This window comes from Pelobates fuscus, chromosome 3 (genome assembly GCF_036172605.1).
Source record: "Pelobates fuscus isolate aPelFus1 chromosome 3, aPelFus1.pri, whole genome shotgun sequence".
Classification (NCBI taxonomy): domain Eukaryota; kingdom Metazoa; phylum Chordata; class Amphibia; order Anura; family Pelobatidae; genus Pelobates; species Pelobates fuscus.
In genome coordinates, this window is record NC_086319.1 from 227,899,962 (window position 1) to 227,927,407 (window position 27,446).

Sequence of the window (27,446 nt, forward strand, 5' to 3'; positions counted from 1 at the left end):
CCTTGGCGAATCACACACCCCTCTGAAACAGATTACACCTGCTACACTGCGGTGCATAACAGCTACTCCAGGATAGACAGGTTCCTAATAAAGACCACATCCCTCACAAAAATTCTGGACACAGAAATAGGAGACATCACGTGGTCAGACCACGCTCCTATCACATTAACACTCAAAGAGAGATTCCCTAATACAGGCCAAACATCTTGGAGGCTGGACAACCAATTGCTAACACAACCACACATAGTCAAACAAATAACAACAGACCTCCAGAACTATTTTACAGACAACGATCAACAGGACATTAACTCAGACTACGTCTGGTTAGCTCATAAAGCGGTCATTAGAGGAAGCTTTATAAAACACGCTAGCCATACCAAAAAAACACGGCAAACACAATACTTGACTATAGTCAATGAGATTAAAACTCTCACACACGAGAACAAACGATCACCCAATAACACTCTACAGAGAAAACTATTGGCACTCCAATCCCAGTTGAGGGATATTGAACTGGCTAAAACTACCTACCTTTTACAAAAATCAAAACACAAATTCTTCGCAGCAGGGAACAGGGCGGGAGCCAAATTAGCAGCTCAAATAAAACAAAAAACCGTCGCCTCCAGAATTGCCTACCTACAGGATAGCAATAACCACAAAATTATTGACCCTCAGGGGATAGTAAATGCCTTTGCAAAGTACTATGGTCAACTATATAACCTTCAACACGAAGGAACAACTATAGTCCCGACAAAAACAGACATAGACAACTTCCTATCGGACCTACATCTACCCTCACTGAACCCAACCGCAATAGAGGCCTTGCAGAAGCCTATATCACTGGACGAAATCTCGGCAGTGATCAAGGCGTTGCCCACAGGCAAGTCACCAGGACCTGACGGTCTCACGAATACTTACTACAAGCAGTTTGCAGCTGTCCTCTCACCTCACCTGCTAAAATTATATAGGCAGGGTAGCAACAAAGGTGCATTACCAGAAGAAACTCTCCTGGCCCACATCTCCACACTCCCTAAACCCGGGAAGCCACCTACACAGTGTAAAAATTTCAGACCCATATCATTGCTGAATGGAGATGCCAAAATATACGCCAAAATACTTAGCAACAGAATAGCCCCCTTCCTCACGCAACTAGTGCATAACGACCAATCAGGGTTTGTCCGCGGCCGACAAGGCTCGGATAACACCCGACGCATTCTAAACACGTTGGCATGTATGGATAAGAGCAACACAGAGGGCCTTCTCCTTGCGCTGGACGCGGAGAAGGCCTTCGATCGCCTCAATTGGACATACATGTCTAGGGTCTTAGAAGAATATGGGTTCCCACCAGAAATGATCACAAGTATCAATGCACTGTATAGCACGCCAGCTGCCAAGGTTTCTAGTGGAGGCTTCATCTCGGACAAATTCCATATCACCAATGGGACACGCCAGGGCTGCCCTTTATCCCCCCTCCTATATATACTGTCCCTAGAACCTTTGGCCCACAAGATCCGCAGTCATCAAAACATCAAAGGAATACGAATACTAGGCCAAGACCACAAATTGGCTCTATTCGCCGATGATGTCCTAGTGACGTTAACAGACCCGGAACACTCACTGCCCCACCTGGTACATACCCTTAAAGACTTTGGCCTGGTTTCCCACTATAAATTAAATCAGGACAAGACCCAGGCATTACCAGTTAACCTGCCTTCAGGCCGCATAACGGCTCTAAAAGACAAACACCAATTCGATTGGAGGTCATCCTCCCTTACATATTTGGGGGTTAAAATTGCGCCTTCAGTTGACAAAACTGCCCGCATAAATCTTTCAACTCTTCCCAACATGTGCAAAAAGGAGACACTGAGATGGAAACATACACATATCTCTTGGTTGGGAAGGATTAACGCCTTCAAAATGACCATACTGCCCAAGATCTTATACATCTTTCGCATGCTTCCCCTAAAAATAGCACAACCCATACTCAAAACCCTACAAAAAATATGTAACGCCTTTATATGGGACAATAAAAGACCTAGGATCCCTGCCAAACTCCTGTACACACAAGTCAAACAAGGGGGGGTGGGGTTACCGAATATAGCCCAATACTACAAAGCGTCAGCGCTAACAGCCGGGATCCTTCTACACTCCCCTAAAGGAGAATTAAGCTGGGTAGATATGGAGAACAAACAGGTTCCGGGAGGGAACATGGTTGACACCCTGTGGACACCCAAACACCTAAGACCCCCCGGACTAGCCCTGTACCCAACCACCACTCTCACACTCAGCATCTGGGACACGTTCATGTCCTCACTAGGATGTAAAACCTTATATCACGTCAGGGCACCACTATCGGCTCTAAAAGCCACTTCACCGCACCTACCTCTAAACAGGTGGGTTAAAGCTGGTATCACCAACATACAACACCTGCTGGAGGACAGGGAGGTTATACAGTTCGCTGACATACAAGCGAAATGGCACCTACCACCGGTGGAACTATTCACATACCTCAGACTTAAAGGTACCATACTGACTCACGTACAAAAACAAGACGATACCCGTGAGAAAAACCCTTTGACAGAGGGAATTATAGAAAGATGCTGGGCCGTACCAAGCAAGCCCAAGTCTATCTCCCTCTGCTATAAAATGTGGGAAGAAGTAGTCCCCCGTCAAACTCCCCAGTGTAAAAAGCAATGGGAGGAAGATTGCTCCCTCAATTTATCCAATGAAGATTGGGTTCAGGCCCTCAATGGTCTCTCTAAACTCACTAAATGCTACACACACATTGAAGCACATAGAAAACTGCTCTACAGATGGTACCTGACACCACTGAGACTACACAAAATTTACCCTACTGTGCTGCCAACGTGCTGGAGGTGCTCCAAGGAGATGGGAACCTTTTTCCACATATGGTGGTCGTGCCCAGTGATTCAGCCCCTCTGGACAGAAGTCCGGAGTTTGCTGGAGGCGCTGGGTATAGGGAGCCTCACCCCGAATCCCCAAATGTACCTCCTGCTTATATTCCCGACCAGGATTCCTAGGGAACACAAGCAAATTAGTGCTCTCATAATATTGGCTGCTAGGAACCTTATAGCAACTAACTGGAAATCACAAGCCTGCCCATCCAGGTCTCAGTTATGGGACAAGATCCAACAATATCAGATTTATGAGAGCATATCAGCGCACCAAAGTGCAGACACACAACGGTTCGAAACCGCATGGCAACCATGGCGGACAATATATGCTAAAGTATTGAACAAACAAAACCTGTAACGAATGCTCCGACAGATAACTTATCAGGTTACTACCAATGTGCATGGCCATACCATGAGATGTAAGGACACTGACCCACCACTGCTCAACCCTACCTATCCCTACACCCCTCCTTGCCCTGTAGGCCTTCTCTCCCCTACTACCACCCCACTGTGTCATCCCAAATTGTATAGTAAGGAAGAATTTGTATCTTATTTCTGTATAACACGTTCGCATATTGTATAACTTGCTGAAATATGTAATCTCGTACCCCCCCCTTTTCTTTTCTGTACCCCATAACTTGCAAAACAATAAAAAGTTATATGAAAAAAAAAATATGACTCTGGAAGCGAGTACAAATGCTCAACTTGCTGGTTGCAATAGGTTTAAGTACTCCACTGGTACTCCTACTTTTCCAATGTAAATACAGCCAACAAACTCAATCACATGATTCTCTTAGTAACATATGCTGTTTTTAGACATTTATATACTTACTCATATAATACATTTCACAATAATACAATTCTTACTTGTCAGAGAAGGTGCTCCTGAATCTGAAACCTCAATTAGCAGGGAGTGTATGAACTGCATCCCAGCAAATGTTTCATTATCATAGTCGAATGAATTAGGTCCAACCTAGTAAAATTTGGTTAAAATTAACAGATAGTGACAGACAAAACAAGTGTTTAACATTAACTATTTAAATTGAGTTTGAATTTAATAGTTACACAGAATATGTGTGTGTGTATTTAATAACTATATATACACACACCTAGGTGCACTCCCCACTTTAATTTGCTCTGTGTATAGGACCATTACTCGGTGCTATTTGCCAATACACAAAAATGTATAGAATCCAAACTAATGAACACAAGTTAGTGGCCTATGCCGACAATGATTTTTTTAATAGTTAGTTGCCCAATGACCTCCTTACCTCACCTGTTTAATGTCTTGGAACACTATTCTGTTTTGAATATTTTTATTGTTTTCACAATATAAACGCAGATATCAAACTGATTCGTAATAAAGCAAATAGTTGCCCGCGCAGGGGCATAGGCATCAGTAAATATACTCATTGTCGCTTACGTAGAAACGGATTTGTCATAACTGTTATAACAGAACATATTGGTTCACATTATCAACTGATACATGTAATTAATTTGGATTAGCGCTTCGTGTGCTGATTGTGTACTCTATGTAGTTAATTTTTCTTATAAGATCCATGCAAACATTATAGATCCTTACGTAAGTAAATGCTCCAGGGTATTCCTGTGCACTGTTAAACTAAAAACTGCATGGTCCGACGTATAACGCAGGTAATCAACTGAGCCTACACTCTGTATAATCGTTAGAAGCATATTTAATTTCTGGCTGAGGCATGAGTATGTAATTATCTATGTATTAACCATGCCATGGAATATGTAAAAAACATAAGCATCATTTAGGATAAACATTATGCTCCTCTATTAGCTACATAGCTAGTTAATTTAATTAGTGCTGCTCTGGCTAGGCCTCATCAACGACTCAATAAACATAGATAAACTAATGAAGGAATTAAATAAAGGTAGGCCTCAATTTGCGTCCGAAAAGTATCGTATAGCGCGTATTAACCATATGCTCCCTATAGAAGCTCAGGTAACCGTTGAAGCGTGTAATATTGTAATCATACATGACAGAGGCACAGTGTTAGTCTAGCATCGTGAGGCATCAGTAAATCCCAGCTATGAACATGTTTGCAGCAGTTAGGCACGGACAACGTAAGCACGCCATAAGATGGGAGTGCAATCACTTATGTAGTTATGGAGGCAGTTTATATGTTTAACTGGCCAGCTAACGTTCCCTGAGTTCTTAAAGGACCTGCACAATGATGCTAACCGTTTAAAAATTAAATGCTTGCTTGGAAATAATAAAGTAAAGAAAGATAAATAAATTTTAAAATGTAAATAGCTAATGACGTGTAGTTACAAGTGTACGTGCGTCTTCCTATTGGGATATGGTAGCATTGTAACTTACATCCTGTTTTACATCTGTCTGGCTATCTAGTCAACAAGAATAAATGGCCTTTAGCGGGTGCCCATAGGAGCTTTCGAAATGTGAACAGCTAATGACATGCAGCTACGCGTGGACGTGCGTCTTCCTATTGGGACATGGTAACATTGTAATTTACATCATGATGAAATAAGCAAAACAGGGGAAATCTAACATTACATAGAGAAAGGTTTCTCAAACAAATTATCTAAATACTGTCCCTATATCATTATCTGTCTTTCGTTGCGTTATTTATTCCTTGTTTGGGACAGAGCTCAGGCGAAGTAAATAATAATAAAAAAAAAAATCTCTCCGCTGGAGGTGGCATAGTCGTGCCTGGTACGGTACGGTGTATCTGTGCATGCCGCTCCCCACTTTGGCCTCTGGTGCGCTCTTGCCAAGGGTGCTCCTACGTGTCCAGTCGGTTGGTCTGTGCAGGGTCTCCCTAGCACCTCCGGTGCATCCGTCCCCCCCATTTCTCCATCCAGGCCTGCTCTGGCCGTGCAGCCGGGTACACCGCAGTGCTGTGGGCACTCAGGGATGTCGGCAGTCCGGCAGACTCCCACCCCTGAAAAGTCCTCGGCCCCTTATCCCCTGCACCTCCCCAACTCCTGCAGTACCCCGTCGGAGCTCCAGCCCCATGGTGCCTCACCCTTCTGCGGTCTCACGCTTGTCACCGGTGCTCGCCTCCCCGGCTACCGGTCTGCCGGGGGTCCAGCGCGCCTCTGCGACACAGGGCTCACAAAGTTGGGGGCATCCTTCCCTGGACCACCACCAAATCCTGGGGTTAGGGCCGGCTCCGCGCCTTCCATTCTGCTGCCTGGAGGGGTCTATCTGTGGGATCCGTCAGCCTACCTCCCTGCAGCTAGCTCATTCTGCGGCCATCTTGGCTCTTCATAAGGAAGGGCTCCCCATAATGTAGGCCCCTCTCCTCCAGGCTTCGGAGATGTGACTTATGGGCCGGGATCACCCTCGCTGGCCCGAGGGGGTGGGAGCGGGGCCGGGTCCCCCTCTCTCCCTCTGCCGTGTTGTCTCTCGTCGCCACATGTGCGTAGGCCCCGTGGGCTCAACCTGCAAGTCGGGCGGATTTTTCAATCATGATCTGGCTGAGGCTCACTTGATGTGTTCCCGTTCCACCTCTCACTCGATGCCCGTATTTGTCTCGGGTCCAGGTGGGCTTTTAAAGCATTATTTTGTTTATATTTAGGCTGCTCGTTGCCAGAGCTAGCTCGGATGGCTGCCGCTCAGCTCGGCGGCCCGGCCCCGCCCCTGGAACACTATTCTGTAGTCTTAGAGTACAGGGTGAATATCTCTAAGTTTGCAACCATCTCTGTTCTCATGACCACCTGATAACAGCCCCAATGCACAAACTTAAAACTGTACAAAGGCACATTGACACCTTTATCTGGCCTGGCTAATGGCCATGAATCTCCAAACTAATTATGTATGCCCCCACACTGCGTCTCTTAGTCACAAACACTGGCCAAAATTAGCGTTCATATATGTTTGTGTGTGAAAAATGGAAAAAACTAATTTGAACGCTAATTTTGGCCAGTGTTTGTGGCTACTAAAAAAGACTGAACATACCCCATTTGCAATACCTTGGGTTGTCTACTTTTGAAAATGGTATGCTATCATGGGGTTAATTTTCATTCCTGGGCTACCATATGGTCTTAAAGGCAACCTAACCAGTCTGGCAAATTTCAATGTGTATAGACTGAAAAATATAATGTGTTGTATTTGGCCCTGCATCTTTCCAAAACACCAGAACAGCTAACAGTATTATGACACTGCACTGTATTATGGCACAGACACTGCACAATCTGGCTATTCTGGCCATGCGATCGCAAGGACCCCGCAATCACATGGCCCGGAAAGGCTGAATCTGGCAGAGGGGGGCTGCCTTAGCTCCCAGGCATCCCCAGGATCGCTACTGCTGGTGTGGGATTGGCGGGGACCGGGTGAGTAAGAAAGACAGTGGGGATGTTCTATGTTGGCGTTTAGTGCCACCCCCATAAGTACGGCATAGAATGAACCCTTAAAGGGTTAATTGGCACTCTCTGATTCTCGCTAAACGTTGGGTGAATATAGAGTATGTCATTCTGTTACCTGAATTGCTTTATCAAACTCCCAAAGAAGGTGTGCACTGCATCTCCAACTCGTTGCCCCCTCTCTTGCACTCACTGTACAAATTGAGCTCTACCTCGCTAAAGTTTGCACTCACGTCAGACTGCTCCCCACTAACTCCTCTATACAGGAATGCCATATTTCCCTGCAGGATGCAACCCCAAGACTATTGTGATTTTTTGACCAAGCAGAAGTCTCTTGCATTGTGGACCTGGTAACAGAAGGCTGTATGAAAACATACTCAAAACCCAACAAGCCACTCTTACCTGTCGCAATCTTTTAAAATACTTACAATTGAAAGGTTTTGTTTCAACAGCCAAAATAATATAGGCTGCCATGAAGAGACCCACATGGTTTGAAAAGTTATGTTTTCAGAGACAGTGCTCTACAGGATCCATTTTTCTAATTTACCAGGAGCTAGCTCCTGGGCTCCCATGTAAACACACCTTTCCCATACATGGGAAAGTGGCATGAAAATGATGCTCTATTGAGCATCTGGGAGGTTAAATCTAAACTCTATATATGGTTCACTCATAAAGAACAGGGGTACAAAATCCTCTTTAGATGGTAACTTACACCAGTATGCTTACTTCAAATACAGGTGTTGGGGGGGGGGGGGGGGGGGATGGTGTGGCCAGACTGGGGCATACTACCATCAATGGTGGAAAAGCCCATGCCTACATCCATACTGGACATAGGTGGCCTCATGGCTATTCCATGATTAAGATAAACCTATACAACCCAATCCATGGTTCTTTCTTCTCTCCAGGCCAATTGAAAGCCTGCCGAGGAATGAAAACGAGCTAATTTCTGCGATGGCTCTAGTGGCCAAGAGAGCACTGGCCCAACACTGCAACCAGCTGACACTGTCTTCTTAGGTGGAATTGTATAATATACTTACCAATATCAGAGACATGGAACAACTCACATCGCAAATTTAGGATTCCCCACAACGCTACTATAATCCTGAATACAGCATCTTCTACTATTACAAGGATTGGGGCAGAGTCCACTCGGTGGAATATCTCCTTTTCTTTTTCCTCTTCTCCTCTTCCTTCCACCTCACTCTTCCCTTCTTATTAACCCATTCATCTTTTCCAACAGCAAAGCTTGGGTAGAATCAGGGCCGTCTATAATATGAATAGGACCCTGGGCAAAGCATTTTCTTGGGCCCCCTAGGCCCTGCCCCTCCCCCCCAATTACGCCCAGCCCCCAATCACACTGACAGACCTTCTGACACATACACACACACAGACAGATATATTAAAACATTTGCAGATACATACTGACACACATACACTGACACACAAATATATACTTATATACATTCAGACATACTGACACACACATACACATACACTGACAGATATACTGAAACACACACAGACAGATGTATTGACGCACACAGACATTCTGACACACACACAGACATTCTGACGCACACACAGACATTCTGACACACACACAGGGATACTGACACACACAGGCATACTAACATACACACCGACAGGCATGCTGACACACACACACACACTGACATACACACACACAAACATACTGACACACACACTGACATACACACACACAGACATACTGACATACACACACACAAACATACTGACATACACACAAACATACTGACACACACACAGACATACTGACATACACACGAACATACTGACACACACACAGACATACTGACATACACACACACAGACATACTGCCATACACACACACACTGACACACACACAGACACACATACACACACATAGACATACTGTCACACACACACACAGACATACTGACATACACACACAGACATACTGACACACACACACACACAGACATACTGACATACACACACACAGACATACTAACACACACACAGACATACTGACATACACATACACAGACATACTGACATACACACACACAGACATACTGACACACACACATAGATACTGACATACACACACAGACATACTGACACACACACTCAGACACTGACATACACACACAGACATACTGACACACACAAACATACTGACACACACACAGACACTCTGACATACACACACAGACATACTGACATACACACACAGACATACTGACACACACAAACATATTGACATACACACACAGACATACTGACACACACACACAGACATACTGACATACACACACAGACACTGACATACACACACAGACATACTGACATACACACACAGACATACTGACACACACAAACATACTGACACACACAGACATACTACTGACACACACACACACACACACATTTAGCCACCCTCCAGGTTCTTACCTTTTCCTGGAGGGTGGTTTCCCTGGGGTCCAGTGGCAGGCTGAGGCAGATGGGAGTTCTCCTCTGGAACTCCCCTCCTCCTGCCTTTCTCCTCCCGCGTGGCTATTATCTCCGGTGGGAGGAAGTGACGCGCGGCACTCACTTCCTCCCAGCCGGTACAGGCCCGGTCGCGCTGTTTAAGCGTCACAGTGCCCAACCAGGCCCCTGCTCACACATGCTTACCGGGTGGCCCTTAGTGCATGGGCCACCCAGGGGGGATCCTTAGTTGGCGGGCCGGTGCGGCTCTGTGCAGCCGCACTGCCGGGTACATGGGGGCTGCTCAAATTGCGGGGCCCACGGGGCAGCTGCTCTGGGGTCCCCCAGGAGCAACTGGGCCCGGGGCAGCTGCCTTGTTTGCCCCGCGCTAAAGACGGCCCTGGGTAGAATGTGTAGCTAACTAAGTGAACACTATGCATTGAAACCTAAAGAATTGTAAATGTACAAATTGCAGCCTTGTATGCCTAACATAACATATGAATTTTGTACTTGTACAAGTAAAGATGTTTTTGCTTTGTGCTCTATTGCTGAATGGTGTATTACCTTGTTGATTCCAAAATCCTTAACAAATTCAAAAATAAAGAATAAAAAATAAAAAAAAAGAAGTGAAGAAATCAAATCATGCCATCCACATATCTAAAGACACTTATACAGGTAAAGTGATTTTAGTATTATTTAGTATTATTTCCATGTAAATTTCTATAAAGTTTAAAACAAAATAAAATACTGGTTTGTTTAGAGACTGCATTGTTCTAAGAGGAAGAGTTTTGGATACTTACAGTTAGCTTGTTGCCAGTAAGAGTAAATTTATTATTTGAAAAAACATCAAGAGTTCCCATATTATATTTGAGAACATTATTTGGGGCATTCACATCATTATCCCGACATAATAGTGACATAAGAAGTGTGCCAACAGGAATTGTTTCTGCAACTTCAATCCTATATGACAATTAACAAAAAATATATAAATTATAAACATTATTAAAAATTAAATCAGTACATCTTAGAAAAAATATTAGAAACGAGTAATCTATTTTATGCTATCTTACTCTAAATTGTGATTACTTACACGTTGGGAAAACCGTCACATTGAGGATAATTATCATTGACATCTATAAGTTTAATCATTATTACTGCCTCTGTACTATGAACTCTGTCATTGTCAACAGCATGAACCACCAATCTTTGCTCATGAAGGGTTGAAGGGTTTTCATAATCCAAAGGAAAGGAAACTTTGATTTCTCCAGAATCTTAGTTAAAAAGAGAGTGATTAGTATTACGAAACCTTTTAAGCATTAACCATGTTTATTTGTGTAAATTGATTTAATTTAAACACTGAAAAACAGGCATATATGTAGATACACTCTTTTCTTCACATACATGTCTCACACTCTCATGCTTGTGCATGGTTGACCAACTGGTATAAAGAAAATTAGCTACAAACTATATTTTTTATAACCTTGCAAGAAAAGGCAATGGATAGCCTATCTGTACAAAAAATGCAAAATAATGCAAAAAACAAATGGTAATTAAGAGAATATCGAGAAACTGACATTTCTGACAAATTGTGTACTTATAGATATTTGAAAATGTAGAATTTAGATCATTATGTACGTTATTGAATTAATTATTATGGACAAATTATTAGGAGACTTATAGTTTTATTTTTATGTTCAAATTTACCTTCATCTATAAAAAACCCATTGTAAAAATTTGCAAATTCATAGTGCACACTGTCATCGACATCTCGGTCATCTGCCTGCAATGTGTATATCACCATACCAGGAGTAAGGTTCTCAAGAACATTAAGTTTGTCTGTGAAGCTTCTGTAGGAAAAAAATATATACTGGTGTAAATCAAAAGTCAAAAAGCATGAATCATTTTTAAATGTAAAAATGTTAAGAAGCACACTTTCATAATATCTCTACCATCAATGGAATACAACAAAGGATTTTCAAAGAAATTGTTCCCAGTATCACATGCTATAGGCTACAACATAGAAAACTCCTCTATAAGTGTTTAGTGAGGGCATAATTAGTGGTTAGAATTAGTGATGTCCCGAACAGTTCGCCAGGAACTGTTCGTTGGCGAACATAGCTTGTTCGTGGCGAACGCGGCGGGCAATGTTCGGTCCGCCCCCTATTCGTCATAATTGAGTAAACTTTGACCCTGTACCTCACAGTCAGCAGACACATTCCAGCCAATCAGCAGCAGACCCTCCCTCCCAGACCCTCCAACCTCCATGACGAATAGGGGGTGCCACGAACAAGCTATGTTCACTGGTGAACAGTTCCCGGCAAACTGTTCGGGACATCCCTAGTTAGAATAGGTCATATATCCTTGTTTGTAAATGTGGGGCTGAGACATAATGAGCGGTTGGCCAAATAAAGTAGTAAGGTCAAAGAGTATACAACATCCCTCTAAATTATGATTTTCTTAAAGGAACATTCCAAGAATCATAATCACTACAGTATGCTGTAGTGGTTATGATGCCAGGAGGGCCACGGTACAAACCAATGTAAGTAGTCAAGCCGTTTAGAAGAGGCTGCTACATGCTTACACTGTATCCAGAAACTCTCTGCTCTGAGCTAAGTCTAGAGATGACTTAATTACTCTAGAGGGAATAGCTGAAGCTCACAATGAACGTATATACCCTAAACTGTGCGGCTTAGCTCAGGAAACCTAATGGAAGCTCCTAGCTTACAATTCTCGCTTCTGTCTGCAAAAAGGTATGGAGTGGTGTCTGACAGTAGCAGGAAATAAAACCATTACAAAATTGTTTTACTACGTACAATGAGGGGGCACCAGGGCACTTTTTGTATTATAACCACTAGAGTATATTGTTGTGGTTATGGTGCCTTGTGTATTCCTTTAACCTGGTAAATTGATTGAATTTAAATACTGAAAAACAAGCATATATGTAGATGCACTTTTTTCTTCACATACCTGTCTCACACCAAGTAACAGCGGTGTTGGTGATATTCAAATATATTCATATTTCACTGCAAATTTCTCTCCTTTGAGAGTATCTAATTTTTTGGTTCTGCCAAAGTGGCGCATAAAATTCCTTCTCTAAACATACTGAGTTTCAATACGCCTGAAAGTCTGTGTCAGAACTATTTGGTTGTTTGGTTAAAATATATTCTTTTCAATTCTCAGATGTTCAGTACAAAACAAAAGTTGAAAGGTGTTAATGATTGATAAGTATTGTGCTCATCTTTGTAACACTGCTTACACACAGCCCTTTTCTTGAACTTTGTTTTCATGTAATCTTTGGCTCTCTAACTTTCAGAAAATTTGTGATGATATAAAAAATCAAGTTAATATCAAATGATAAGACAATTTGAATGTATTTAAAGGAACACTCCAGTCACCAAAAAAATTGTCCATTTAATCACAGCGGCCAAATGAGTAGTGGGTGGGGCCAGAAGGGGGGTGGGGTTGTCGTCACCAATTGCAAGCATATTCCTTCTCAAAGTGAGCATGTTGGTTTAATGCTCCTCCTGGACAGCCCATGTGCATAATACCTGCTGAAGATCTCTTGCATGAGAAAAAGGAAATTCATTGGTTCTGCACATCAAAGGCAAATTTATGAACAGGCGCGCGCTATTTGCTTGTAACCTTTCTCTGGTGTCTTGATAAGTGGGATACTAGAGGACAAAGGGACCAGGAAAGCATACTGTGCGTGTGTTTGGATCCTGCTTGTGGGATTGCATGTGTGTAGAGTGAGCTGATTGTGGCATGGTGTTTTGTGTAAACAGGTCGGTTTCAGCTGTATTGTGTTTTTGGTGTAATATGTGTGGCTAGAGGCTGTAGAGAGGGAGAGAGTTGTGTATAAGGGGCAAAGTGTGTATAGGGAATATAATGAATGTGTGAAAAAAAGTCTGTTGTGTGTGTATGGGTTGTAGAAGGTTTATGTTTAGGGAATGTAGTGTGTGTTTGCTTACAGGGGATCTAGGGTGTGCATAGGGGATCGAGAGTGTGTATGTCATGAATGTAGCGTGTGTGGTGCAGTGTGTGTCTATAGGAGATCTAATGTGTGTGTGGTGGATCTAGTGCATGTGGACTGTGTGTGCATGTGTGTGTAGATGATCCAGAGTTGTGTAGTCTAAGTCTGTAATGTAATACGTCAAGGGTGCACTGTGAGGGATGCGATGTGTGTGTGAAGGGTGCAGTGTCTGTGTGTGAGGGGTGCAATCTATGTGTTTGATCTTCTGATCTTACTCTGCAGGCCTCGGCTCATTGCCATCGCGGCCTACAGGACCTTTGCCTGGTTTGCCCATTTACCCGAAGCAAGATATTTAGTTACCCCAGGCTTCTGAAATACAGTTTAAGGTACAGACCTTTTTTATGAATGGTGAGCTACTATTTGGCTTAGAGCATCAGATGACCGTTCTAGAGCCAATCATCGGTGCCGCTGCCGGCAGCACTCCATGCTTCCTTAAAATCTATTTCAGATGTAAGTTGTCACCTGGGGGAACTGCAAATCTTGCATTGGTGACAGTCTTTGTGGTTTAACTGGTCGAGAAGTGTCCAGGGATCTCTTCACACCATAACAACTGCATTTATTTTAAGTTGTTATGGTGACTGGAGTGTTCCTTTAACTGTAATGTCTACTTTTTCACATTTGCCTTGTAATTTATTCATGACTTTCTATTAACAACTGAGTGATTGACCATTGTTGTTTCTTCTGAAATTGTATATAGTGTCATAAAAATAAATACTACTCACTTAAAAATTGGAGCTTCGTCATTTTCATTATGAAGAGAAATTGTAATTAAGCCTGTGCAGGAGCTGGCATTATGCTTTGTATTGCTAACCTTGATTGGGATTGCAAACTTCTAAATATGGAAAGGAACAAAGAAAACATATATTAGTATAATAGTATATTTTGCCGGTGTTGGATCAGTTTTTCTTCACCAGTGACTCAATAAAATATGGAGTATTCAAGCATGGTGGGACTCTACTAAAAAAAAAAAAAAAAAAAAAAAAAGGGTCAATATTGCTTGAAAAAAAGTGGTGTTAGACTAGCCTTGAAGAAATATGGCTCCATTAAGAAGCATGTCTTAATATGTCTAGACTTATTAGTCAGTTATATATTACTGACCATGAAAAAAAAAAATGGATGAATGATGCAAGCCCATGACATTTTTAACCTGAGACCTGGAGGTGAACAAGTTTCTGAATTATTTCAAAATATGAGTTATGAGTTGTTATTATTAAATTACATTGCTTATTCTTTTTATTTATAATAGACTCATTATGTTGTTAAGAAATTCTATATATGGACAAAAAAAGTTAACATTATAGAAACACCTTTTTTAATACGTAGTATGCAATTTCAATTTTTTGAATAGAAAATATCTGATTGTTTTCAAGGATATCATCATTATCACAAATAAATGTATTGAGTGTCAATATTTAAATGAATACATTTACAACATTTACATTTTATATACAGAACCACAATTGTCTCTTTGCCCATTTTATTCCATACCTTTGGATTTTTTTCATAATCCAGAGGTGTGCCTGTAGTAGAAATGATACCAGTATCTTCATCCAGTTTGAAATAGGCAATAGTATCAGGAGATAAGATGGAGATCTCAAACTATGGAAATAAGGCATAAACAAAACTAAAAACATGAACATCAATTTGAAATCCATTAACTACATTGTAAAGCACTGCGGAAAAAGTTGGCGCTATATAAATGCCAATAATAATAATAGTAGTAGCACATTTATTAAGTGTATGAACAATTAAAATATTTTATCAGTTTTAGTATGGATATCAGAAGTTATTGCAATAACTACCTAGAACTAACTAGCTGGATACCAACAGAGTAGTCGTCTCAAAAATAAGCTGGAATGAAGTCATAACTATAAATTGTAAGCAATGGGCTTTATTTTATTCAGGGGCAATGAAATCATATTCACACACAACTAAGCGTTTTTTTACACACTCTTCGTAATATTAAAATTACTTTTTACTGAAATTATTCCATAACCATCTATACCTGCTATTTAGTCTGTCATTTATATATATGGTAATTCTTCTTCTTCTTCTTTTTTTTTTACGTAGAAGTATGTTTCAGTTTGGGTAAAGCAGAAATTGGCTGTATATGTATGTAGCATTTATCTTGATTCTCAAATGCACAGATTGGGATAAAATCATATTTAGAGTGTATTCAAGTGGTCATTCTGCTCACCATGCGTAGCAAACATGGTGCATACGCTGTGTTTGCTATGGTAACTCCCTAGCCAGTGCTGCTATCACTGCCTAGGTAGTATAGGCATGGAAATGTCACTCCATTTAGATTCCATCATGTTAGCAACAATGCCAGCATGTTAGAGCCATGACTGAGTGTCAGCAAGCAGGGAAAATCAGTAAAGATCACAAGAGGAATAAGGGCTGGACAGAGGTGGGCGTTACAGAAGTATAACACCTACCTATATAATAAGGTTATAGCAGGGGAGCAAATGGTAAGGGAAGTAGTGGCAGCAATGGCATACTAAGGGGGGGCAGAGGGGGTGGTCTGCCCCGGGTGCCACCAGGTAGGTGGGGGGGCATGACACTGGTCTGAGGGCTAAAGGGGCATATGGGAGCTGTGCCCCATGGCAGCTGCAGTGCCGCACAGCTCACACGCAGAGACCAGCAATTACCAGCTGAACTGGCCACACAGAAGGAAGGATCAGGCAGGGCTATGATCATTTTGGGGCGGGCCATAAGATAGCAGGGGCGGGGCTTAACACAACCCTTACCCGCTGCTCTTACTGCTGCACATGAAGGTGCAGCAAGAAGAAATCCCTGCTCCTCCACCTAACAGGTTCCAGAGAAGGACTTCAGTGAATCCACTCCTCCAGTCCACACTGTCTGTAAGTTAGAGTGTATGTGTGTATGTGTGTGTGTAATTGTATGCCTGTAACTGTGTGTGTGTGTGTGTGTGTGTGTAACTGTCTACCTGTAACTGTGTGTATGTGTGTGTGTGTGTGTGTAACTGTCTGCCTGTAACTGTGTGTATGTGTGTGTAACTGTCTGCCTTTAACTGTGTGTATGTGTGTAACTGTCTGCCTGTAATTGTGTGTGTTTAACTCTGCCTGTAACTGTGTGTGTAACTGTCTGTCTGTAACTCTGTGTTTGTGTGTGTGTGTAACTGTCTGCCTGTAACTGTGTGAATGTGTTTGTGTAACTGTCTGCCTGTAACTGTGTGTATGTGTGTCTGTGTGTGTGTGTGTGACAGCATGCCTGTAACTGTGTGTGTAACTGCCTATGGCTGTGTGTACCTGTCTGACTGTGACTGTGTGTGTCAGTCTGCCTGTAACTGTGTGTGTTGACTGTCTGCCTGTGACTGTGTGTGTGTGTGTGTGTGAGACTGTCTGCATGTAACTGTGTGCGTGACTGCCTGTAACTGTCTGTGTGTGTGTGTGTGTAACTGTCTGCTTATAACTGTGTGTGACTTACTGTCTGTAACTGTGTGCGTGTGACTGTCTGCCTGTTACTGTGATGCTGCCTGTAACTGCCTGTGTGTGACTGTAACTATGTGTATGACTGTCTGCCTGTGTGCGTGTGTGTGACTGCATATGTTAATGTCTGCCTGTAACAGTATGCGTGACTGTGTGTTACTGCTTGTAACTGACTGTGTGTGTAACTCACTGTGAGTATGACTGCCTGTGACTGTATGTGTGACTGTCTGCATGTGACTGTGTGCGTGTGACTGTCTGCTTGTAACTGTGTGTGACTGTCTGCCTGTAACTGTGTGTGAGGAGGTGCAGGGATTTTGTAGAAGGGGCAGGGGTTTTAAAAAGTTTACAAATTTGTGCAATACATTTAAAAAAATGTAAGAAAAAAACATATTTTAAAAATTTAGTAGGTGTTTTTTTTTTTTTTTTTTTGGTAGGTGGGGGGAGTGGGTGCAAAACCCAGTACCCACCCTGGGTGCCACATGCTCTAGTGACAGGTTCCTTTTTAGCTCACCAGACAACAGAAACTATATATTTAGCAATTAAGTTAACATACTGTATGTCCTCTCAAGCAACAAGCAGAAATAGTAAGAAGTGAAAAGATATTATCCATGTATTAATTCACTGTCTAATTAACTTACCTTAACATCATCATTTTCATCAGGGTCTTTAGCCAGAATAGTGTACAGCGGTGTCTGTGTTGGAAATGTCTCAGGCACAGATAGTACAATGCCTATGTAAAATTTGTTTAAATTATTACAAAGAAAAACTTTTTTTATAGTTCTTGACTCTTTATGATTGAGATATAAATCTATATAAAAAGTATCTTTAGGGAAGTAAACCAATCATTTATTATAAGACTCTGCCTTTTTATTGTTCTATACTGAACAATTATTGTTTAGATGAAAAACAACACATAACTAATAACATTTACTTCATTGCCCATCTATAAACTCAGTTTCAAAATGAGCTGTTCCACGAAAGAGCATTTGATATTCAAGCAAACTTCATTCCTACACAGAGACAAATTGTATTCAGATCACAAGTAGATTTGTCTATTTGTATATTCTTTATTTGACAACATTGTGCAGACTCGGCACACTATATTAATCGCATATCACATTACTTGTCTATTTTATACAATGCTATATATTGGAAGAGAAAATACATTTACAAGAATAAATAAGAATGAAAATCCCCACACAAAGATAATCATGTTCAGTATTTACAGACTTTATAAGGAGAGGCTCTCTTTTCTATATGAGATCTAGGATTCTCATGTATCCAAAAGATCTGGAAATACACATCAAATGGAAAACAATATAAATATGTATTGGAATATTATATAAGGTTATACACCACAGGCAACATCTGCCCTAGAAGTCAGCCAATCAGAATGATCTGGCAGGCAAGTCTCACTTCTTGTAAGAGTTACCCTTTAATGTGTATAAATGTATTCTATGCTTAGTAGTGTGGCAAAGGGGTCCATGATCTTCATGTTCCTTTATCCATTCTGTCAGGGTTCCTCTAGGCTCTGAGTGGTGTACATTAAATAGAAAGGGTAGCATGCATGTCGTATCTCATCCTCTCTTCACCAGTTCACATGCTGAACACCTAAGAGCCTAGAGCATCTCTGACAATCCAGGCAAAAGAATCTAAAAAAAACATAGCCAGAGCCTCACTCAGCCATGCTACAAAACAGGACTGAGAAATGGGGGACATCAATGAAAGCAAGGCAGAAAGTTGGATAAGAAGAAACACTTAAGGGAATGAAAGGAGACACAGAATGAATTAAAGGGCAAAAAGAAACACACAAAATGTTGTGAGGGGGATACGTTGAAACACAAAATAGGCTAAGAGGGATAGGAGGGAAATACATGGTAAGGAGGTTGGGTAAGAACCACAAGGGGGAGTGTGGCACAGAGTTGGAATGACATCTTTGTTTTTTTTTTCTAAATTAAGGTAGGAGTGGTACCAGCAGACAATTTCACCTTTATAGCCAAATACCTTAAGTACACTCTGTTGTGAGTCTCTGCTTGTTGTAGATGAACAGTTGTCTACCACAAGCAGCTCAAAAGCCACAAACTGCTAGAGATGCCAAGTGTCCCACGTGGTTGACTATTTCTCCTCTGAGGATTAAAGAAGACCCCATACCGAATGAGTCCTGGGTACTTGACCGCATACTACTGATATGTCAGGCTACCTGCATGTTTCTCACACCTTACATTATAAGGGGTATAATATAATTGCACAAACTTCAACCTCTTTATAATAATTTTCCTAAATCCCAACTAATATCTATTTTTGTTTTTGCATTATTTGAAGATAAAGTTGCATTTAACAAGTTAATATAACTAACGATTTTTCAAATCTGCATTTATAAATGCAAACTTTAAGACATCAAGTGTCTCACCTCTTCCAGTGGAAATGCTTGGATCACAAACTGGTGGCTCATCTATATTTTCAATGTAAACATGAATGTTATAGTAAGTTACATGACTAGCATTGTCTGATGCTTTTAAAGTCAATGCAAATGCTTTGGGTTCATCAGGATTATCATAATCGAACGTCTGTTCAATAATTAGAGAACCAGTAACTGAAAATAAAAGAAAAATATGGTTTACATATGGAAATCCTTATTACATAATAAAATAGATCAAACATACATCTAGCTTATATAAAGTTACAAAAGCCTATTGCTGCACTTAGCATCTGGCCTGAAAAAAGTAGCAACAACATTGGCAACAAGCCCTATGTTTTGCTACTGTTAGAAAGTAGTGGCTTTTTACCAAACACATAATTTCACCAACAGCAACAGTGAGGTTCTGCCTGCTGCTTGTTAAGCAGTGGCTAATAGCTCCCATTATTCTCTTTGGGAACCACTGTAATGGATCGCCTGGCACCCCGACCGGGTACCTCCGTTAATGGATGCTCCTAGCGTTTCCTGAGGACTCCAAGCACTCTGGCAGACACCACAATCACCGAACCGATGCAGCATATGAACCTTCTCAAGCATATGAATGCTGTAGACCATTGAATAGGAACCATACGAATAGGCTTGTACTCCTAGCAGTCAACTGGAACAGCATGCAATAAATCCTTCCCCCCAATAATGAAACGACACATCACTTTGAGGATAAAACAGGAACTCTGGACTGGCTCATCCAGCCTGGCTTTTATTACAATAATACACAAACAGTCCACACCCAGGGGGAGGCATAAAATACCCAATCACATACATGGTTCAGCCCACACATCTCCTCCCCTTAGATAACACTTAACCCAATTATACAGTACACACTTTTCCCCAATTCCTGGATGTACCCCAAATACATATGATACACCCCTAAAACAGGTATCCCCTGATAGCCCTGATCTGGGTGAGCAACATACTCAAAAATCACCCAGATCGGACCAGGGGTTCGGGAGTTATGAGCAGGCAAAGTTTTGACCGACCGCATGGGTAAAGTATCCGAAAACAGTTCCATGTATTTTGGCCCTGCGTTCGGTCACAGAAAAGTGAATGAAACAGACGAATTGCCTGGGTTATAGAGACTAAGGGGAATTCGCATCAATCCCCTAGTTCGTGAGTTTCTTTCTACCGAACGGCGGGCCGTTCGGTAGTTTCCCCACGAAATCCTGGAAGTCTGGAGGTCTCAGCGGTGCTTGCCTAGTCGAGTGTCCGTTTTCAGTTCCAGACACTCGACGGCAAAACACCGCTGTTCGGTAGTTTAAGATGGCCGCCGCCACGTGTTCGGCTCCCGAATGGCGGCCACCCAGAGGACACAGACCACACTGCACTGATTGCCAATTACCCGTTTGCAACATTGTTGCAAATGGTAATTGGAGGCACACTCATTCCTGGGTGGTCTGGTTGTTCGGTAGTTTCACTCAATATACTGAATGGAGTGATTCTACCGAACAATCAGATGAATGCTGAATACAAATCACCCAGGATAAACTTAACACATAAATACATATATAATATTGCAGGCAGTACACTAGAGTATGCTTCACAGTCTTAAAGGGACAGTAGTCCCAAAAGTCCCAATGTGTCCATAGATGCTGTTAAAAGGGCCAGTAGCAGCAAGATACAGCACAATATGCCCAAATATAAATCTTTAAGTGTACCAGTTTTCCAGGGGCCATAGTCAGCGGGTAAGAGGCAGGCAGCCAGGCCCCTCCAATGCTCAGTGGCGGGGTGGGTTCCACCACAACCACTATCCACTACTTACCAACTGGTTTCCAAACCTGTCACTACTGCTGCTAAACCTATCAACAGCCGCTAACTCTTAAACTTTTAACACCAAATTCTTGCTTTATACAAATAAATTTAAAAAAAGCTAATTCTCCATACACCCTATAGGAACAATTCATGTTCGCTATATGGCATTACATGGAAACCTGAAATCATATCAAAAGGCAATAACATTAAAAGAAAGGTCAGACACATGATATAAAACATCAAGTTATGTGTTACATAATTAAAGTATGTGTGGTGTTTAAATGAGAACATTCAGGAATTCACCTCAAAAGTTAAAAATACATGTATCTGTAATATGTATAGCATAACATTATAAAAGAAAGCCAAATCTCAGGGTTAACAATGCCTGCTCAGAGAGAGCCTTTCTTATCAGACAGACTTGCTATGGTGACAATTTACTCATGGTGTGTTTTTCATGCTTCATAAGAAAGTGACTAATCTGTGAGTAGTGGTCATCCAATAATTTAAAGTGACAATAAATAATACATAACATCAAAATTAGAAAGTACACAATAGCACATGCCATGTAAAATACAATGTAGCAAAAATCATGGACCAGTATCATTATAAATGCACAAGCAGTTGAAAAAACAGCATTGTTGTAGAATGCGCTCCTAGTGTAATTCCATGTGCAAAGGAGAAAAAAAAAAAGCCATCAGAGTATTTTTCGTTTTTCTTTGCAAAATATATATATATATAAAAAAAAAAAAAAAACTAAGAAACACTGGAGGAGTATAGGAAAGACATAGCAAGAAGGGTGACAGAAAGAGACAGAGAGGAAAAGAGTAGGAAGTCGGCACTGTGGATACGCGTCAAGCCGTATAGCAGAGAGCAAAGTGGGTGGCTGGGAGGAGTGGTAATACATGTATAAATACACAAAATAGAGGTATTTAATTGAAGATCTAAATGACAAAAACATACAACGTTTTGGCCTTTAGACCTTAATCAAGTATTATATTAGTTAATTAGAGTCTCTATATAAGGGTGATTAGTATTCACTCTACTGTATGAGGTTTCACTACAGTACATTGGCAACCTCCATCCCTTACTTTTACTGTTAACCAGCACCTCTGCTGATCTGAATATAGCGGACATAAGGGTAGATAGCACAAATAATATTATTGTATGGAGATCCCTTATAGTGTATTTAATTCTCAAAATAGTACACTCGGATTTAATTTTGGGTATATAAGACTGGTAATGTAGGCTGCCTGAATTCTTTCCTGGTAGCTCTTATATTAGGTTTACTCCCAATGTCCTTGTCTATACATGTTACGGTTGCCTCCAGGCTAGCTGAAAGTTGGACCGATTGGATATCCTGGTTCCCGAACTCGGAGAGATGAACACCACTTCAATCTGCAAAACCTGCAAGTGTCGAATATCCCACTAGCTATAGTAGAGCTAGGATCCCTTGTTCCCTACAACACAAGTCAAGGCTGCGAGTTGAGGGTAAAACAAACTGGTTTTAATGGCACTCATGCATGGCAATTTTCACAATTTGTCAGACTAAAGGACAACCCTGATGGTACACTGGACAATGCAATGTCCCAACCAATGAAAGCACAAGGTATCTTTTTAAAATGTTCCCTCCTAGCTTGGAGATAATTGGTTTTAACAATTACACTAACCTAATTATCTCCAAGCGCAAGAAAATACCAAGTTTTGTTGCATACATTAAAATACATAAAAATATATAGCGTTTATACTTTTTTTTTATTATAAAAATAGCCCAAACGACCATTCGTTGGACAGCTCAGATCTGAGTGCATCAGATATACGAATTGCACTCAGATCTCACGAATTTTGTATAGGAGTCACATCCCTATAGTTTGTTCGTATGGTTGTTGTGTGAACGGATGGGACAACCGGTAGTTCAGCGGGATTCGTGTAAATCACCCATCGATTCTAGTTCCAGAGATTTTACTCTCAAGTCCCGTTGAGCACTCGATAAAAAAAGATGGCTGCCGCCTCGTGTTCGGCATACGAATGGCGACCACCTTGGAATAAGCACTTAAACTGTGGTTAACCGTAGAAACCACAACTTAATTAGGGACACACGCTGGGGTCTAGGTGGTTGTCGTTCGACAGTTCTTTCATGCAAACTTCGGTACTCTGTCGGGCAATTGTGCGTAAACGGTGACCTCCCTGATGACGGCCAATTAGGTTGCGGTTAACCACAAACCGCAACTCCCAGGTGGTTAATTGTCGGCACACTCCTGTAGCGGGGTGGTCTGCTGTTTGTTAGTTCTTTTGGCGGTTTCGAGGTCAACAAGGTTAACTAGTGGCACACGCCAAGGGCTGGGTGGTCGATCATTCGTATATACGAACGGTTGGCAGAATGAGTTTGTGTAACACAAAGTAACAAAGTGTAACAAAAGTAACTATATATCCGGCAGAGGGTATCTCTGTAACAATACTTAATTTCGATCTCCATATTTTTGGGGGATTGATACAGATTTTTGGCTGTATTATTTTTGCACTGAAAACTTTACATAGGGTTGTTTAGTATCTAAACTGAACAAAATTATAAATGCAACATTTTTCATGAGCTGAACTCAAAGATCTAAGACTTTTTCTATGTACACAAAAGGCCTTTCAAATATTGTTCACAAATCTGTCTAAATCTGTGTTAGTGAGCACTTCTCCTTTGCTGAGATAATCCATCCACCTCACAGGTGTGGCATATCAAGACGCTGATTAGACAGTGTGATTATTGCAAAGGTGTGCCCTAAGCTGCCCACAATAAAAGGTCACTCTAAAATGTGCAGTTTTATCGCACAGCACAATGCCACAGATGCCGCAAGTTTTGAGGGAGCGTGCAATTGGCATGCTGACTGCAGGAATGTCCACCAGAGCTGTTGCCCTTAAATTGAATGTTAATTTATCTGCCATGAGCCACCTCCAAAGGCTTTTCAGAGAATTTGGCAGTAGATCCAACCAACCTCACAACCGCAGACCACATGTAACCACACCAGCCAGCACCTCCACATCCAGCATCTTCACCTCCATGATTGTCTGAGACCAGGCACCCGGACAGCTGCTGCAACAATCGGTTTGCATAACCAAAGAATTACTGCACAAACTGTCAGAAACTGTCTCAGGGAAGCTTATCTGCATGCACGTCATCCTCATCGGGGTCTCGACCTGACTGCAGTTCATCGTCGTAACCGACTTGAGTGGGCAAATGCTCATAAATGATGGCATCTGGCACTTTGAAGAGTGTGACAAACTGTCCTTTGTCACAGGCTTTGTATGTGACAAACTGCCCTTTGCCCCTGGCTTTCAGAGGGGCCTAAATTCCAGCCATGACTATGGCCCTGGGGTGTATGGCCCTTTAAAAACATTATATGAGCATAATGAGACTTTTTGGAACAATGTCACTTTAAAACCATGTCCCCAGACTGTGACAATACTTTGTTCGTGTCTTTTTCCCTCATGGTTCGGTAAATGGGGCTTACCGAACCAATTACCGAACAGGCGGACCATACACAAGTGGAGTGTGATGCCAATTTACCTCCCAGGCTGATGGTTAACCACAAGTTAATTGTCAAACGCTGGGTGGCCGCCGTTCGTATAGTCGAACATGTGGCGGTGGCCATCTTGTTTAGTCAAACGCGGTCAGCAGTGTTTTGTCATCTAGCTCATGGAACTGAAATTGGATACACGATGGCACGAACACCGCTGAACCTTACCTTCTCTGCAATGTTTCGACGGAAATCAAAGTGTGTTCGACTATTCGAACGCCACGTTATAATGGGAAATTTGCATGAACGGCAGCTGTTCGTGCATTCGAATGGGACTTAGTCTTTTTTCTATGTGAAATAGACCGACCGCACAGCCCAAATCTATGGAACTCTTTTGGGCAGGAAAGCCATGCTTGCAGTCGGTCAAATATGACTTCCATCTATCTTTTGAACCACTGGACCAAATTGTATAATTTTTGAATATGTTTGTATACTGATTATGCTGGTTCAGAATATGTAACTATTTATGGAAATTGCATGTATGGTTGGGAAGTTATGAATATTGTGCAAAACTGTATATTTTCCTGCCTGTGATAATTAAGTTAGCCCATTGTGTTTAGTAATTATATCACAGGCAGAGGGGAGGGTTTGTGTGCCTTGGCTGGGAGTGCCTGCTGTACTGTAATGTGTTTGGTTGCTGTAACACTGAGTCCTGTGTACCACAAGGTCCACGTGGGTAGTAACCCTGTAGGAAAACTTGTATAAAAGAAAGTCCTTTGGTGCTCATTAAACAGATCTACAGGGCCCTCAACTCGCAGCTTTGACTCGTGTTTGGAAGGGACAGCTATAATCACTACAGGGATTGCTATGCTCTTCATACTCCCTTCGCTACCAAGCTCTTGTAAGAGCTCTTGTTCCTGATCCTGCTTCGCTCTACAGAAGGAATAGGTTCACCCACTGGAACCTGGAGCCTGTTCATAGGTCCAGGGTGGATAGCAGACAGAGCATTGAGCCTATAAGACTGCTTGAAGTCCTGAAATGTATTAGTCAATAAATATGGCTATTTGCTGGAAGGTTATTCCACACACCTACATTGTTTTCTCTTAAGAGACGGCCTCATGTTGGTTAATAATTTATTACTGCGACACAGAGTATGCAGGGACACATTTATGTTTATATCTAAACAGTTTAACCCCTTAAGGACACATGACAAGTGTGACATGTCATGATTCTCTTTTATTCCAGAAGTTTGGTCCTTAAGGGGTTAAGCTGCTGTGTTATGTATTATGTGTTATAGCTGTTTATTGAAAAATAAATAGATATTTACACTTATAGAAAGTTATACACTTCCTATAATCTACTTTTTTTTTAAAAAAAAAAACACAGTTTGTTGATGTGATAAACCCTTTCTAATATTTTTATTTGGTGAAAGAAGTATTTTTCATTATTGGAGGTATAAGGTATGGTAAGGTTTAGATATAGTAGACATTGCTTTACAATGGTTTTGCATCAGGTGACTTTAATATTAAAACATGTATACATTGGGAATAAACTACATTTATAATGATCTTACTGCTAATTATGTATATAAAATGTAATTTTACATACCAGAGTTTATAGAAAATATTCTCGTAGGTCCTGCAAAATCATAGAATATTTTGTCCCCAGCATCTCTGTCTGTTGCTGTAAACACATGTATAATGGATCGAGGAGGGATATTTTCAGGCACGTATACTGTATCATTATCAACTTTTCTGTGTAAAAATAGCAATATAAAAAGTTTTGCATTATAGCTAAGTTTATAAAGGGGTATTCTAAGCATCATAGCCATTAGAGCCTGAGGTTTTGAGACAGCCCCAGAAACTTTAGTTTTTTTGTCATTTCACTCAAGTTAACTCAAAAATGAGGGAAAGCACTCAATGACTCTTTGCAACATAATCATATGAGCAATACTTAGAGAGTCTAGTGATTGACTAGCATCCAAATAAAAAAAAAATCTAAAGAACACTAAAGGTACCAATGGGAAAGAACGATATATTTAGCCCCTTAGTGACTAGACCGTTTTTCAATTTTCTTACCGTTAAGGACCTGGGCTCTTTTTACATTTCTACGGGGTTTGTGTTTAGCTGTAATTTTCCTCTTACTCATTTACTGCACATACATATATTATATACAGTACAGTTTGTCTCACAATTAAATGGTATTTCTAAAGATACCATTATTATTATCATATCATAATTTACTATAAAATTGTTTTTATAAAATATGATGAAAAAAAGTAAAAAAAAAACACACTTTTTCGAACTTTGACCCGCAAGATCTTTTACACATCTAGAACCGCCAACAAACACCCATGCTAAATAGTTTTAAAATGTTGTCCTAAGTTTAGAGATGCCAAATATTAACATGTTCTTAGCTTTTTTTTTGGAAAATTATAGGGCTATAAGTACAAGTAGCACTTTGATTTCTCCAAACCATTTTTTTTTCAAAAGTAA

At 41.2% G+C, this 27,446-nt stretch overlaps 1 protein-coding gene and 1 long non-coding RNA gene across 2 annotated transcripts in view; both read right to left on the minus strand.

Annotated features, from left to right (window-relative positions):
• LOC134601724 (cadherin-related family member 4-like) overlaps positions 1–15,640 on the minus strand; it is a 94,301-nt gene extending 78,661 nt beyond the window's left edge. The window contains exons 1-7 of the mRNA XM_063446229.1: positions 15,599–15,640; positions 15,263–15,373; positions 14,497–14,606; positions 11,449–11,591; positions 10,835–11,015; positions 10,545–10,704; positions 3,783–3,888 (exon numbers count right to left, since the gene is read on the minus strand). Coding sequence (XP_063302299.1) covers positions 3,783–3,888; positions 10,545–10,704; positions 10,835–11,015; positions 11,449–11,591; positions 14,497–14,606; positions 15,263–15,373; positions 15,599–15,640 — 853 coding nt within the window. The remainder of the gene's footprint in view (positions 1–3,782; positions 3,889–10,544; positions 10,705–10,834; positions 11,016–11,448; positions 11,592–14,496; positions 14,607–15,262; positions 15,374–15,598) is intronic.
• A 2,241-nt stretch (positions 15,641–17,881) lies between these two features.
• LOC134601028 (uncharacterized) lies at positions 17,882–26,668 on the minus strand. The gene is made up of 3 exons (XR_010090398.1): positions 26,560–26,668; positions 19,637–19,819; positions 17,882–17,956 (listed from the first exon to the last, which is right to left on the minus strand). It is a non-coding gene; the product is annotated as an uncharacterized LOC134601028 (long non-coding RNA).
• Between the last annotated feature and the right edge of the window lie 778 nt (positions 26,669–27,446).